The sequence below is a fragment of the Cyprinus carpio genome, chromosome B19, assembly GCF_018340385.1.
Source record: "Cyprinus carpio isolate SPL01 chromosome B19, ASM1834038v1, whole genome shotgun sequence".
Taxonomy (NCBI): domain Eukaryota; kingdom Metazoa; phylum Chordata; class Actinopteri; order Cypriniformes; family Cyprinidae; genus Cyprinus; species Cyprinus carpio.
Window position 1 is genome coordinate 24,170,674 of NC_056615.1, and position 13,571 is coordinate 24,184,244.

The window sequence follows — 13,571 nt, forward strand, 5'->3', positions numbered from 1 at the left end:
GTTCCAAAGTTTTGAAGCATAGATTGAAAAAGACCTGTCTCCTTTGGTTTTCAAATGAGATTTCGGGACATTTAATAACAGCTGGACTGAAGATCTGAGTGATCTCTGAAGAGAATAAAAACTTAAAACTTCTGAGATATAAATAGGGGGCAAGTCTTTGAACACGTAAGTTAAAACCTTAAAATCAATTCTTTGTCTCACAGGGAGCCAATGGAGAGAGGAATGGACAGGTGAAATATGTCCCTCTTTTTTGTCCCAGTGTTTTTTTTTTTTTTTTTTACTGAAGATGTCCCAAGAAATCACTGTATTTGTCAATCTGGATAACCTCTGTCTTGTTTTCATTCCACTGAAGAAAATTTTCATCCATCCATTCTTTAACATCCTTTAAACATGCTAGACAGATTCACTACCAGAATCTAATGGTAAATAGAGCTGGGTATCATCTGCATAGATGTGATAGGAGATCAACAATCAGTGTACAGGAATGCTATAGCATAGGCTATGAATAATCAGTAAGTTTACCATTTTAAAATAATTCAAAGTCTAAAACAATGGTACTAGTCTTATCCCTTTTTTCGTAAGTCCAAGAAAATACAAGCTCGTATAAATTCTACAAGATGACTTAATCTCAGTAGTACAAATAGCCTGGCTACATGTAATTAAAAAAAAGGATTTTTGATAACAGAGCTCTGCAAACGAGTCGCCTAAACTCAAAATTTTCCTGTCAAAGTCCCATAATTGTCTGTTTTAGGGCAATTTAGCGAAATGTAGGTCAATTCTTTGGAAAAAAACAAAAACAAAAAAAAATGCCAGTTCTTGGTCTGGAAGCGTCGCTTGCTACTCGTCCACAAGAGCGCGTGCGCCTGACAGGAATGGCGGTTATTTCTGAGGGAGAGTTTTCAGCGAGGTAAAACACTTGAATTATATCACGAGAAATAAATAAATATATAATTTCTTTAACCACAAAATATGTCACAATTTTTATGCTAAGTAATGGGAGTATCATAATTTGAATCACGTTAAAATGCCTTGAGTAGAGAAATGTTTCATGGGATTAACTTGACTCCCTGAAGCTAATGGTTTTAATCGAAAGATTGTTGTAGAGATATCCTTTCGAGTTTGACTACTTAGTTTTACGCAAAAACAAAATGTTATATTAATCCAAATATGTTGAAAGGATCTCTTTCACCCAGATCTTCTACATTAGTCATAATAATAAGTATAACTTACTAATTAAGGTCATAATATTTCCAAAACATTTACTTTGAATCAAATTTGTGTATGAGCTAATTGTACATTGAAGCTTTCACAATCGACCTACTTGAATATTTACTTGCTATAATATTTAATACTTAAGTACTGATGAGTTTCATGTCTGCATTTTATATGTATTTTTTTTTTTTTTTTAAAATGTATTAATTTATTTATTTAGAGTCCTGGTCCTAGCACTCTTGGTCCCAGGGAAAAGAAAACATTCCCTTTGTGACAACTTAGTTCTCCACATTTTCTTAAAGCTTTAACAACTATAGAACTTGTTATTCCAGTGGATTAGTTTTTGTTTGATGTGCAATAGGTCTCAAATACCAACATGTCATCTTCTTTCAGTAGAAATCACCAGCTGTCAGCTGGAGTACCCCTTACCCTTTAAAGTCAACTTGAGAACAGTGATGAAATTTGGCTTTTTAGTTAGCTGTCATTGCTTTTTTACCACAACTAGGCTAATACTAGCAGATCTACTTTTCCCCCATTTAAAATCTTTTGCTTACATTTTTAAACTGTGCCATAAAATATGACAACAAAACAGAAGAAAATAAGACAGGCACTAAATGCATAGTTTGTGCACAGTTAGTGCAGTTTATTGATTTCATCACTCTGAGTTATGATGTTTTTGTCTCGCTTTTAGACTCGGAGGATGAGCTGACCACTTTGCCATCCACCACCTCTTCCACAATGGTTACCACTTTGCGTGTAGTCGTGGATGAGCTTGAGCTTGAGGTTGAGACACTGCAGAGGTACAAACAAATAATATTACACTACAGAAATGCCAGACAGGTATCCACATCTCACTTTAATTTTGTTTATTATAATAAAACACCACTGCTCATTGAAAAACAGTGACACTACTGTCTAAATGTTGTTATTAAGAGATTTTGTATTGTAGTTTTGTCTCACCTTGTAGCTTCTCCATCCAAAAGTCTCCTGTACTCTGCAATCTCCAACTCCAGTCTGGTCTTGATGTCCAGAAGGATCCTGTACTCTTGCCCTTGGCGCTCGAGATTGGCACGAAGCTGCACCAGCTGCTGCTCCAGGCTGGTCACCTGGATCTGGTAGCCAGACAACATGGCAGCGTAGCGGCCCTGCGTGTCTGCCAGAGTGCCTTCCAGCGATGCTTTCTGTTGGGGAAAGCTTAGTTATTCTGTGTTCTATGCAGTGTGATGACCAAAATTTACAAGATTCATCTCTGCCTGCTTACCATGCTGAGTTGGGACTGTAGCTCGATTTCAAGACTCTGGAGTGTGCGTTTAACCTCTGTTATTTCAGATCGGGATATTTGAAGGGTTTCTGTGCTCACGGTAACCTCCTTGTTGAGGGCTTCACTCTATGAGAGACAGCAAAGCAGTCAGACCTTTTGTTGATTTTCATTAAAACATTGCCCTTAAAAAAAAAAATCTGAGGTTACCTTAGAATGGAACCAGGCCTCAAGTTCTTCGCGGTTCTTGGCAGTAACTGCCTCGTAGTGCTCACGGATTTCAGCCATGATCTTTGTCAGGTCTTCCTGTGGTGCTGCATCTACCTCTACATTGACTTGTCCACTCATCTGGGCGCGTACTGCCAAGAGTTCCTAAAGATGCAATAAAAACCACTGAGCATTTGCCTCACATACATTTCAAGAGGAACTACTGAGTGTGAACCCACTACCAACTTACCTCCTCGTGGTTCTTCTTGAGGAAGATCAGCTCTTCTTTTAGACCCTCAATCTGCAACTCTAGATCCGATCTGGTCATTGTCAGCTCATCCAGCATCCTCCTCAGGCCAGCAATGTCTGCCTCTACAGACTGCCTCATGCTCAGCTCATTCTCATATCTGCACAAAAAAGAAACTCATTTAAATGCTTTAGACTTTTTGCAGATGTTGAAGATGCTGTTTGTTTATGTTGCTAGTTACTTACTTGACCCTGAAGTCATCTGCAGCCAGCTTGGCATTGTCAATGCTCAAGTAGATGCCTGCATTCACACCAGTGGCATGCTGAATCTTCAGGAGCACAGATTGAAGAAAAAAAAAAGAGTCAAATTGCATTCTGAGAAATCGTTGTCTAAAGGTATTTTAATGATTGACTTTACTATCGTGTTTTATAGGTTAGTCAGGTACCTTGGTCTGGAGGTCACTGATAGTAGCGTAATAGGCGCTGTAGTCTCGAGCAGAGGGGGCCGTCTTGCTCTCCATGAACTGGCGAATCTTCAGCTCAAGATCAGTGTTGGCCTTCTCGAGGGAGCGCACCTTCTCCAGGTAGGAGGCCAGACGGTCGTTGAGGTTTTGCATGGTGGCTTTCTCATTTGCAGACACATCAACAGCATCAGACAGGTTGAAGCCAGCGCCAGCACCGAAACCAGCACCGCCACCAGCAGAGAAGGAACGAGAAGCAGAGGCACTGGAGATACGGACCCCGGTTCCTCCTGCTCCTCCATACACACTACCAGCACGCATGGCTGTGACACGACCGGCTCCTCCACCAAAGTGGGAAGAACTTCCTGAAGACATGTAGGTGCGGCTGGAAGAAGTCATCATTTTGAATAAGGCTTGTTGTCGTCCTCAACTCTGGCTGGAGAATGAGAGAGTGGATGAGTGAGGATAAGACGACCCCTGTTCCTTTTATGTGGACAAATGGGGAGGGACCAGATAAAGGTGGACCATAAAACCCTTGCCCCATTACCTAAGGCAGCAGGCCTGGCTGAAGACAGGTCTGCATGGTATGTTACCATTTTAGAGTTTCACTTAAATTCCTCAATAATTCCTTACATTTTGCCCTAAGCATGAAGCCATTGATTGACAGATGTGTTTTTGAGGAAACAGTTTTGTTTAATTAACTGTTTTCTTTCTACTTTAATGAAACTTTTAATGTTTGAATTAGGAATGCATGGTATATTGGGATATATTTTATTAAGTAAAAATGGAATAATATATTTAACTAAATATATTCAATAAACCGTAGCTAAACTGGACCCTATAATGTGCATAGTTGGCATTCCTTTTGTTAAACACAAATAAAATTAAATGCTTACTTAAAGCCTACAAGATATTTTTTCTTTTTGTGCTGGACACATACATTTTATTATTCTTTGTTATGTTCTTTGCTCTATAGGTGTCTATCATTTCTTTATTCCAGTGGTTCATAATAGGCCAATTTTTAATTTGGGGGTAAAAAAAAGTTTTGTTTTCTGAACTGAAAAGCAGTTTTCTACTACACATGTTAGCTGGTGACACATAAAGCTTGTACAAACGTGGACATCCAAAGTGAGCATTTTTTGTATGTATAATAATATAAATGACTAGTTCTTGGCATTGTTTAAAAATCCATTACCTAGTTTACATATGTTTTACATTATTTTTTTTATTATTTTTTTTTACAGATTGTGAATTTAAACAACGCAGTTGTTACATAATGATACTGTTGCATTAAAATGAGCTATATTAAACACCAAGCGATTAAAAGCAGATACAACTGTTCAACTTTTAAATATTTTGAGTTTGGAGTGAATGTTATACTGAAGAGCTTAACACAGTGACTATTTATATCAAGTGAAGAGACATGACATACAGCCAAGTATGGTGACCCATACTCAGAATTCGTGCTCTGCATTTAACCCATCCAAAGTGCATACACACAGCAGTGAACACACACCCAGAGCAGTGGGCAGCCATTTATGCTGCGGCGCCTGGAGAGCACCTCAGTGGTATTGCCAGCCCGATACTTGAACCCACAACCTTAGGATTAGGAGTTAAACTCTCTTACCATTAGGCCAAGACTTCCCCAATGTTCCCCAATATCAATGTTTCACTCTAGAAATAAATGAACTTATTATAGAAATTATTTGTAACATTTGTACTTAGAAGTCATTCCTGAGTGATGATTTTTAGATTTTGCTGTCAGTTTTAATTCATTCTGACCCATACTACGTTGAAGGTACAGGAGGCAATGTGCAGAAACTTTGTTGGGTCCCTCCCGGTAAGTATGTGGTCATGCAACAAAATGTATTTTATGGCACTACACTTGCTGCAGGGACAGTCGCCCAGAGCAGTCTTTCTCAAACCTGTTTCTGGAGGCACATTGTTGAATCAGGTTTTTAATGAGGAAAGGTTTAAAAATAGGTATTGTTGGTGCTGGTCTAGAGCTTAAGGTAATGTCCTTTGCTCAGGGCCACACATGATGACCCTTTAAAGGGGTCATATGATGTTGCTAAAAAGAACATTATTTTGTGTATTTGGTGTAATGAAATGTTTAATCCGGTTTAAGGTTCAAAAAACATTATTTTCCACATACTGTACATTATTGTTTCTCCTCTATGCCCTGCCTTTCTGAAACGCCTAATTTTTTACAAACCTCATCGGTCTGAAAAGCGAGGTGTGCTCTGACTGGCCAGCTATCCAGTGCTTTGTGATTGGCCGAATACCTCAAGCGTGTGACGGAAATGTTACACCCCTTACTATACTGTGATGCGTGTCCCGGTCAGAACACTGGCTCCACAAGACAAAAACAATAAAACCCATTACAAACAACCACTTTGTTGCATCCAGTGGGGACATAATTACAGGTTATAATGATTTATACTGTGTTTTTATGCGTTGTATTGCATTGCGCCGTGTAAACAAAACCATGTCTGCATTTGTGATCAGAGAAACGACAAACAACAAGCCCTACTCTTCACCAGCGGTTCTCAATTCTAGTCCTTGCGCCCCCCAGCTCTGCATATTTTGCATGTCTCTCTTTGTTAACACGCCTAATTCAGAGAATCAGCTCATTAGAAGTGAGCTCCGTGCATGAACTGTCTTCCCATTGACATGGTCCCTACACAGTGTTTATTGCTCCCTACTCCCTGAGCAGGGGATATCTGTTTAAGTTTACTTCACTTCGGAACATTCATTCAAGGATTTTGTGCTGTGTAACGTCTTCACACACGGACAAGTGTGACATCATATACCTCTGTAAATAAATACAATTCACGTCTCGCACACTTCAATGCACTTTGAATAGAACATATACGTTCGCTTCCAACTGGAATCATGGCGGAATATCCTGTGATGTCCACTTCGCAGGGCACTTACGTTCGAATAGAACAAATGTCTGAAGCCATAAGAGAAACATACAAAATGTGCAGAGCAGGGGGGTGCGAGGACTGGAATTGAGAACCGCTGCTCTACACTGCGCAAAACTCACGTTTGAATCATTTCAGTGGCAAATCCTTTACATATGTAAATGTACTTACAGACTGTGAGTCAGAACAGCTGGTACTGTAGTCTTCTCTCCCAGTATCAGGAAACAGTGCTCCATAAAATGTGCTGCACACTAAATATCTGGGTTGAACTGTTCCGGAACAGTGTTGTAAATACAACTTAACCACTGATTTCTAGTTGTATCCTCTTTTGGCCAAACAAAGTATTTTTGCTTTCACAACGAAACAGCATCTCCACAACATGGCGCCGGCGGCAACAATAGGTAGAATAAAAGGTAAGCCTTCTTTCTTTGCATGAACATTTGGGCGGTGTTATGCAAAGCTTCCCACATAGTGACGTACATATGTGGGGGCGTGTTAGAACGAGCCGTTTTAGGAGGGCGTGGACAAGTCTTAACTTTTATAAAGAATATCTCTTTGGGTTTGAGACTTTAGTCTTTGCAACTTTAGAGATCTTCTTTATGCACCAAGAGCTTGTAACACTCCAAAGAGAAAGGAAAAATTTAAAATTGCATCATATGACCCCTTTAAATTTGACCCTGCAACCTTTACCAGCCTATGTCAATTTAGGGGTTTTGTTCACATACCTTTGGTGCTTTAATAGGTAAACAGTTTTAAATACACTTCATGCAAATGTTAATAGTCATTCAACCACCAACCTTGGTCTGTTGATTACTTGATTTAATTTGGTGAGGATCAGAGAAACATAGACGTAAGAACAGTGCTGGGTAGTAAATGATTATATGTAATCTGGATTATGTAATCAGATTCAAAATATTGATCTGGATTATATTACATTTTAAAATGTACATAATGAGATTACAATTATTTATGAATTAGACTAATTATTGATTATATATTATTTATTCATATATATATATATATATATATATATATATATATATATATATATATATATATATATATATATATATATAATTAGGCTATTAATTATATTTAATAATTAACTATGTGTAATATAAATGTGTTTCCTGTCATGGATTGGGCATCCATCTTGGGTGTTTGCTCCATCTGCAACCCAATATTCTGGAAGACACAGAATACCTGCACAGCACAGTTTGGAAAATGGATGTTTAATAAAAATATTTGAATGGAAAAAACTCAAATTCAGACTATTCAGTAAATATAATACTGAAAAGAAATGAATATCCTATTCTTAAAGGATTACTCCATCGCTAAATTAATATTTTGTCATTAATCACTTACCCCCATGTCGTTCCAAACCCGTAAAAGCTCAGTTCGTCTTCGGAACACAAATAAAGATATTTTGGATGAAAACCGGTAGGCTTGAGACTGTCCCATAGACTGCCAAATAAATAACAGTGTCAAGGTCCAGGAACGTATGAAAAGCATCTGATTCAACCGTAACGTTATGAAGCGACGAGAATAATTTTTGTACACGAAGAAAACAAAAATAACGACTTTATTCAACAATTCCTCTCCTTTCTGTCTCTCCATCGGCTGATACAGAAGAGCATACGCCACCTGCGTACTGCTCAGAATTGCCAAAATAGAGCTACGCTGATTTGGAGAGACACAGAGGAGAGGAATTGTTGAATAAAGTCGTTATTTTTGTTTTCAAGTACAAAAAGTATTCTCTTCGCTTCATAACATTACGGTTGAATCACTGATTTTCATACTTTCCTGGACCTTGACACTGTTATTTATTTGGCAGTCTATGGGAGAGTCTCAAGCCTCCCTGTTTTCATCCAAAATATCTTAAATTGTGTTCCGAAGATGAACGAAGCTTTTAGGGTTCGGAACGACATGGGGGTAAGTGAATAATGACAAAATTTTCATTTTGGGATGGAGTATCGCTTTAGTATTAATACCCAATTTCATATTCATTAATTGGCATAGAAAGTGTCACCAAGTTTCAAAATGTACATTTCTGCCCACTTGAGCTGCAGGAATTTACAGTGTCTGACCGCTCCCTGTTTTTCTTATGTTCAACAAGTCATAAACTCTGTTCAGAAGGTCCATGTTCCATGTACAGGTGCATTATACACAATAGTGTTGTCTGAATTCTGAGTGATTAAATTAATTCCCCAAATATGGTTCACTGTTGTATAGCTATAATGTACTCTTTATTGTTTCCATCAACCAATGTACACTAGGAATGCTATAGCCTACTACCAATCATCAGAAAGTTTACAATTTTAAAGTAATTAAAACTCTAAAACAATTGTACTAGTCTAATCACGTTTTTCCTAAATCCAAGAAAATCCAAGCTTGTATACATTTTACAAGATTGCCATAATTGTCCGTTTTAGGGCAATTTAACGAAATGTAGGTAAAATCTTTGTAAAAAAAAAAAAAAAAAAAAAAAGAAGCCAGTTCTTGGTCTGGAAGCGTCGATTGCTTACTCGTCCACAAGAGCGCGTGCGCCTGACAGGAATGGCGGTTATTTCTGAGGGAGAGTTTTCAGCGAGGTAAAACACTTGAATTATACGAGAAATAAATAAATATATGATTTGTTTCTCCACAAATTATATCACGTAATTTTTATGCTAAGTAATGGGAGTATCATAATTTGAATCACGTTAAAATGCCTTGAGTAGAGAAATGTTTCATGGGATTAACTTGACTCCCTGAAGCTAATGGAAAGCTAATGGAAAGATTGTTGTAGAGATAGCCTTTCGAGTTTGACTACTTAGTTTTACGCAAAAACAAAATGTTATATTAATCCAAATATGTTAATATGATAGTCTCTTTCAAGCAGATCTACTATATTAGTAATAACAATACTTCTACTAATTAAAGTCATAATATTTCCAAAACATTTACTTTGAATCAAATTTGTGTATGAGCTAATTGTACATTGTGGCTTTCATAATCGACCTACTTGAATATTTACTTGCTATAATATTTAATACTTAAGTACTGATGAGTTTCATGTCTGCATTTTATATGTATATGTATTTATTTGTATTACTTTTTAAATGTATTGATTTATTTATTTAGAGTCCTGGTCCTAGAACTCTTGGTTCCAGGGGAGAGAAAACATTCCCTTTGTGACAACTTAGTTCTCCACATTTTCTTAAAGCTTTAACAACTATAGAGATCGCTAAGACATGTGACCAACTGGGCGGCAACGTCATCAGAACGCAAAGAATTATGGGTATGTTTGGCCAGTTTACCAGGGCTGGCATAGCAGGCTAGTGTTCTGGCATGAAAATAATGAAAAATTAGCGTGAAAAACAGAATATAATCGTACAAAATGCAGCGGACTAAAGAAAACATTGTCGGAACATACCGCCTAAAACTAAATCCTAATGCAAAGACGAGATATGACGAGAAAAAAAGTGAATCAAAGGACTGGATCCTTACGAGCAGAGCGACTGATCAAGGGACGTCAAACTGTTGCCCAACTTCCAGCACCCATATATTTACAACTACACGATACTAAGTGTTAGTGCATACACACACGAAGTTTTCTATGGACTTTTTATAATGTAAATGTATTCATTTAAATGTTTTTACATGTTAAATATGTAAAGAAACTGAAATTAAGTTGGATTGTTACTACTATTAAAGTTATGTACTTGTGTTTGCAACCAAAGAACACTGATTTTGCACAATTATTCCTTAATACAGATAAAGCAGGCAGAATTTCATTCAGTCTTTGTGTATTTTATTTACAGACATAGCTAAAAATCATTACATGTGAGAAGAGACATTACAAAATCTTTTGGAAAACAATAACCATTTACATATTAGATGTGAGCATGGTATATAATTCTCCAAAAGGGCTTGAACCGGTCTGTGTTCGTAGCTTTGACCTCAGTATGGACGAGGTACAGAGAAGGGGTCCAGTCAGGATCACACTCCAACATTTCATAGGCAGGTTTGCCTGCAAACACAGTCACAAAATAAATTGCTATGTAGCCTAGATGTACAACATTTAAAACTGATTAACGTTACGCTTTAGTACGTTGGTAACTTAAGCTCATCTTCTAGCCATTTCATGCTACTTAACAGTTAACATTGGCCTAACGTCAAATCTAATGGTCTGGTTGAGTCAAACAAAACACACTGGTTATTTGCCCACAACATAACATTTGCAGAGAGTAATTGTAACTTACCTTTGTGAAAATGTTTTGAACACACCATCGTGTGGATTGTTATCGAAGGTAATCTTGGGCTCCTTACTGCTGCTAACATTATCCATGCCATTCGTCAACTTTTTGTCACCTCTGAAACATGGCTTGTACTATTATTTTTCCATGCTGGAAAACGATAAAAGGATATTCTGTTCTTAAGCTTTACGCCACTTCTATCGTGAGAACGACTATTCCAGTTTATAACAGCGTTCTTCCCTCCATGCATAGAAGTCTGGCGCGTTATGTTTGTGCCGTGGTTTCCCAAAATGCTTTGCGTTCACCACTAGGAATACGTCATGATGACGACACATTAGCAATCTCTATAGAACTTGTTATTCCAGTGGATTAGTTTTTGTTTGATGTGCAATAGGTCTCAAATCCCAACATGTCATCTTCTTTCAGTAGAAATCACCAGCTGTCAGCTGGAGTACCCCTTACCCTTTAAAGTCAACTTGAGAACAGTGATGAAATTTGGCTTTTTAGTTAGCTGTTATTGCTTTTTTACCACAACTAGGCTAATACTAGCAGATCTACTTTTCCCCCATTTAAAATCTTTTGCTTACATTTTTAAACTGTGCCATAAAATATGACAAAAAAACAGAAGAAAATAAGACAGGCACTAAATGCATAGTTTGTGCACAGTTAGTGCAGTTTATTGATTTCATCACTCTGAGTTATGATGTTTATGACACAGTCTCGCTTTTAGACTCGGAGGATGAGCTGACCACTTTGCCATCCACCACCTCTTCCACAATGGTTATCACTTTGTGTGTAGTCGTGGATGAGCTTGAGTTTGAGGTTGAGACACTGCAGAGGTACAAACAAATAATATTACACTACAGAAATGCCAGACAGGTGTCCACATCTCACTTTATCTTTTGTTTATTATAATAAAACACCACTGCTCATTGAAAAACAGTGACACTTCTGTCTAAATGTTGTTATTAAGAGATTCTGTATTGTAGTTTTGTTTCACCTTGTAGCCTCTCCATCCAAAAGTCTCCTGTACTCTGCAATCTCCAACTCCAGTCTGGTCTTGATGTCCAGAAGAATCCTGTACTCTTGCCCTTGGCGCTCGAGATCGGCACGAAGCTGCACCAGCTGCTGCTCCAGGCTGGTCACCTGGATCTGGTAGCCAGACAACATGGCAGCGTAGCGGGCCTGCGTGTCTGCCAGAGTGCCTTCCAGCGATGCTTTCTGTTGGGGAAAGCTTAGTTATTCTGTGTTCTATGCAGTGTGATGACCAAAATTTACAAGATTCATCTCTGCCTGCTTACCATGCTGAGTTGGGACTGTAGCTCGATTTCAAGACCCTGGAGTGTGCGTTTAATCTCTGTGATTTCAGATCGGGATATTTGAAGGGTTTCTGTGCTCACGGTAACTTCCTTGTTGAGGTCTTCACTCTATGAGAGACAGCAAAGCAGTCAGACCTTTTGTTGATTTTCATTAAAACATTGCCCTTTTTTAAAAAAAAAATCATCTGAGGTTACCTTAGAATGGAACCAGGCCTCAAGTTCTTTGCGGTTCTTGGCAGCAACTCCCTCGTAGTGCTCACGGATTTCAGCCATGATCTTTGTCAGGTCTTCCTGTGGTGCTGCATCTACCTCTACATTGACTTGTCCGCTCATCTGGGCGCGTACTGCCAAGAGTTCCTAAAGATGCAATAAAAACCACTGAGCATTTGCCTCACATACATTTCAAGGGGAACTACTGAGTGTGAACCCACTACCAACTTACCTCCTCGTGGTTCTTCTTGAGGAAGATCAGCTCTTCTTTTAGACCCTCAATCTGCAACTCCAGATCAGATCTGGTCATTGTCAGCTCATCCAGCATCCTCCTCAGGCCAGCAATGTCTGCCTCTACAGACTGTCTCATGCTCAGGTCATTCTCATATCTGCACAAAAAGAAACTCATTTAAAAGCTTTAGACTTTTTGCAGATGTTGAAGATGCTGTTTGTTTATGTTGCTAGTTACTTACTTGACCCTGAAGTCATCTGCAGCCAGCTTGGCATTGTCAATGCTCAAGTAGATGCCTGCATTCACACCAGTGGCATGCTGAATCTTCAGGGGCACAGATTGAAGAAAAAAAAAGAAAAAAAGAGTCAAACTGCATTCCTGAGAAATCCAGTATTTTTCACATTCTCTGCGAATTAGGAACCATGGGATATATAGAATTGGTTAATTATTGTCTAAAGGTAGTTTAATGATTCACTTCGCTATCATGTTTTATAGGTAAGTCATGTACCTTGTTCTGGAGGTCACTGATAGTATCGTAATAGGCGCTGTAATCTCGAGCAGAGGGGGCCGTCTTGCTCTCCATGAACTGGCGAATCTTCAGCTCAAGATCAGAATTGGCCTTTTCGAGGGAGCGCACCTTCTCCAGGTAGGAGGCCAGACGGTCGTTGAGGTTTTGCATGGTGGCTTTCTCATTTGCAGACACATCAACAGCATCAGACAGGTTGAAGCCAGCGCCAGCACCAAAACCAGCTCCGCCACCGAAACCAGCACCGCCACCAGCAGAGAAGGAACGAGAAGCAGAGGCACTGGAGATACGGACCCCGGTTCCTCCTGCTCCTCCATACACACTACCAGCACGCATGGCTGCGACAAGACCGACTCCTCCACCAAAGTGGGAAGAATTTCCTGAAGACATGTAGGTGCGGCTGGAAGAAGAAGAAGTCATTATTTTGAATAAGGCTTGTTGTCGTCCTCAACTCTGGCTGGAGAATGAGAGAGCGGATGAGTGAGGAGAAGATGACCGCTGTTCCTTTTATGTGGACAAATGGGGAGGGACCACATGGATTGCCTAAGGGGGTGGATCACAAAACCCTCGCCCCATTCCCTAAGGCAGCAGGCATGGCTGAAGACAGGTCTGCATGGTATGTTAGCTTTTTAGAGTTTCACTTAAATTGATTGACAGAGGTGTATTTTTTGAGCTAACAGTTTTGTTTAATTAACTGATTTCTTTCTACTTTAATGAAACTTTTAATGATTTAAT

General features: G+C 38.8%; 1 protein-coding gene across 3 annotated transcripts; it reads right to left on the reverse strand.

Moving 5' to 3' along the window:
• Nucleotides 1–1,829: 1,829 nt before the first annotated feature.
• On the reverse strand, nucleotides 1,830–13,325 carry LOC109065099 (keratin, type I cytoskeletal 13). Of its 3 annotated transcripts, XM_042745212.1 has the most exons (8): nucleotides 13,004–13,325; nucleotides 3,370–3,554; nucleotides 3,170–3,252; nucleotides 2,928–3,084; nucleotides 2,681–2,842; nucleotides 2,474–2,599; nucleotides 2,173–2,393; nucleotides 1,830–2,004 (listed from the first exon to the last, which is right to left on the reverse strand). In XM_042745212.1, the coding sequence occupies exons 1-8, from the start codon at nucleotides 13,254–13,256 to the stop codon at nucleotides 1,878–1,880; spliced, it is 1,314 nt and encodes a 437-aa protein (XP_042601146.1). In that variant the 5' UTR covers nucleotides 13,257–13,325; the 3' UTR covers nucleotides 1,830–1,877. The 3 variants fall into 3 exon arrangements, with proteins under 3 accessions (XP_042601146.1, XP_042601148.1, XP_042601147.1); XM_042745214.1 differs by lacking the exon at nucleotides 13,004–13,325 and having other exon boundaries at nucleotides 3,370–3,846; XM_042745213.1 differs by lacking the exons at nucleotides 1,830–2,004; nucleotides 2,173–2,393; nucleotides 2,474–2,599; ... (2 more) ...; nucleotides 3,170–3,252; nucleotides 3,370–3,554 and adding exons at nucleotides 11,200–11,380; nucleotides 11,550–11,770; nucleotides 11,851–11,976; ... (1 more) ...; nucleotides 12,311–12,467; nucleotides 12,552–12,634 and having other exon boundaries at nucleotides 12,819–13,322.
• Between the last annotated feature and the right edge of the window lie 246 nt (nucleotides 13,326–13,571).

What these genes read in the sequence shown, in the direction of transcription:
- LOC109065099 (XM_042745212.1), bottom strand. Translation starts at nt 13,256, where the DNA reads ATGACTTCTTCTTCTTCCAGCCGCACCTACATGTCTTCAGGAAATTCT. An exon ending in AGGCCTGGTTCCATTCTAAG is followed by an intron (nt 2,600 to 2,680) that starts GTAACCTCAGAT and finishes TGTCTCTCATAG; the next exon opens with AGTGAAGCCCTCAACAAGGA. An exon ending in TACAGTCCCAACTCAGCATG is followed by an intron (nt 2,394 to 2,473) that starts GTAAGCAGGCAG and finishes TTTCCCCAACAG; the next exon opens with AAAGCATCGCTGGAAGGCAC.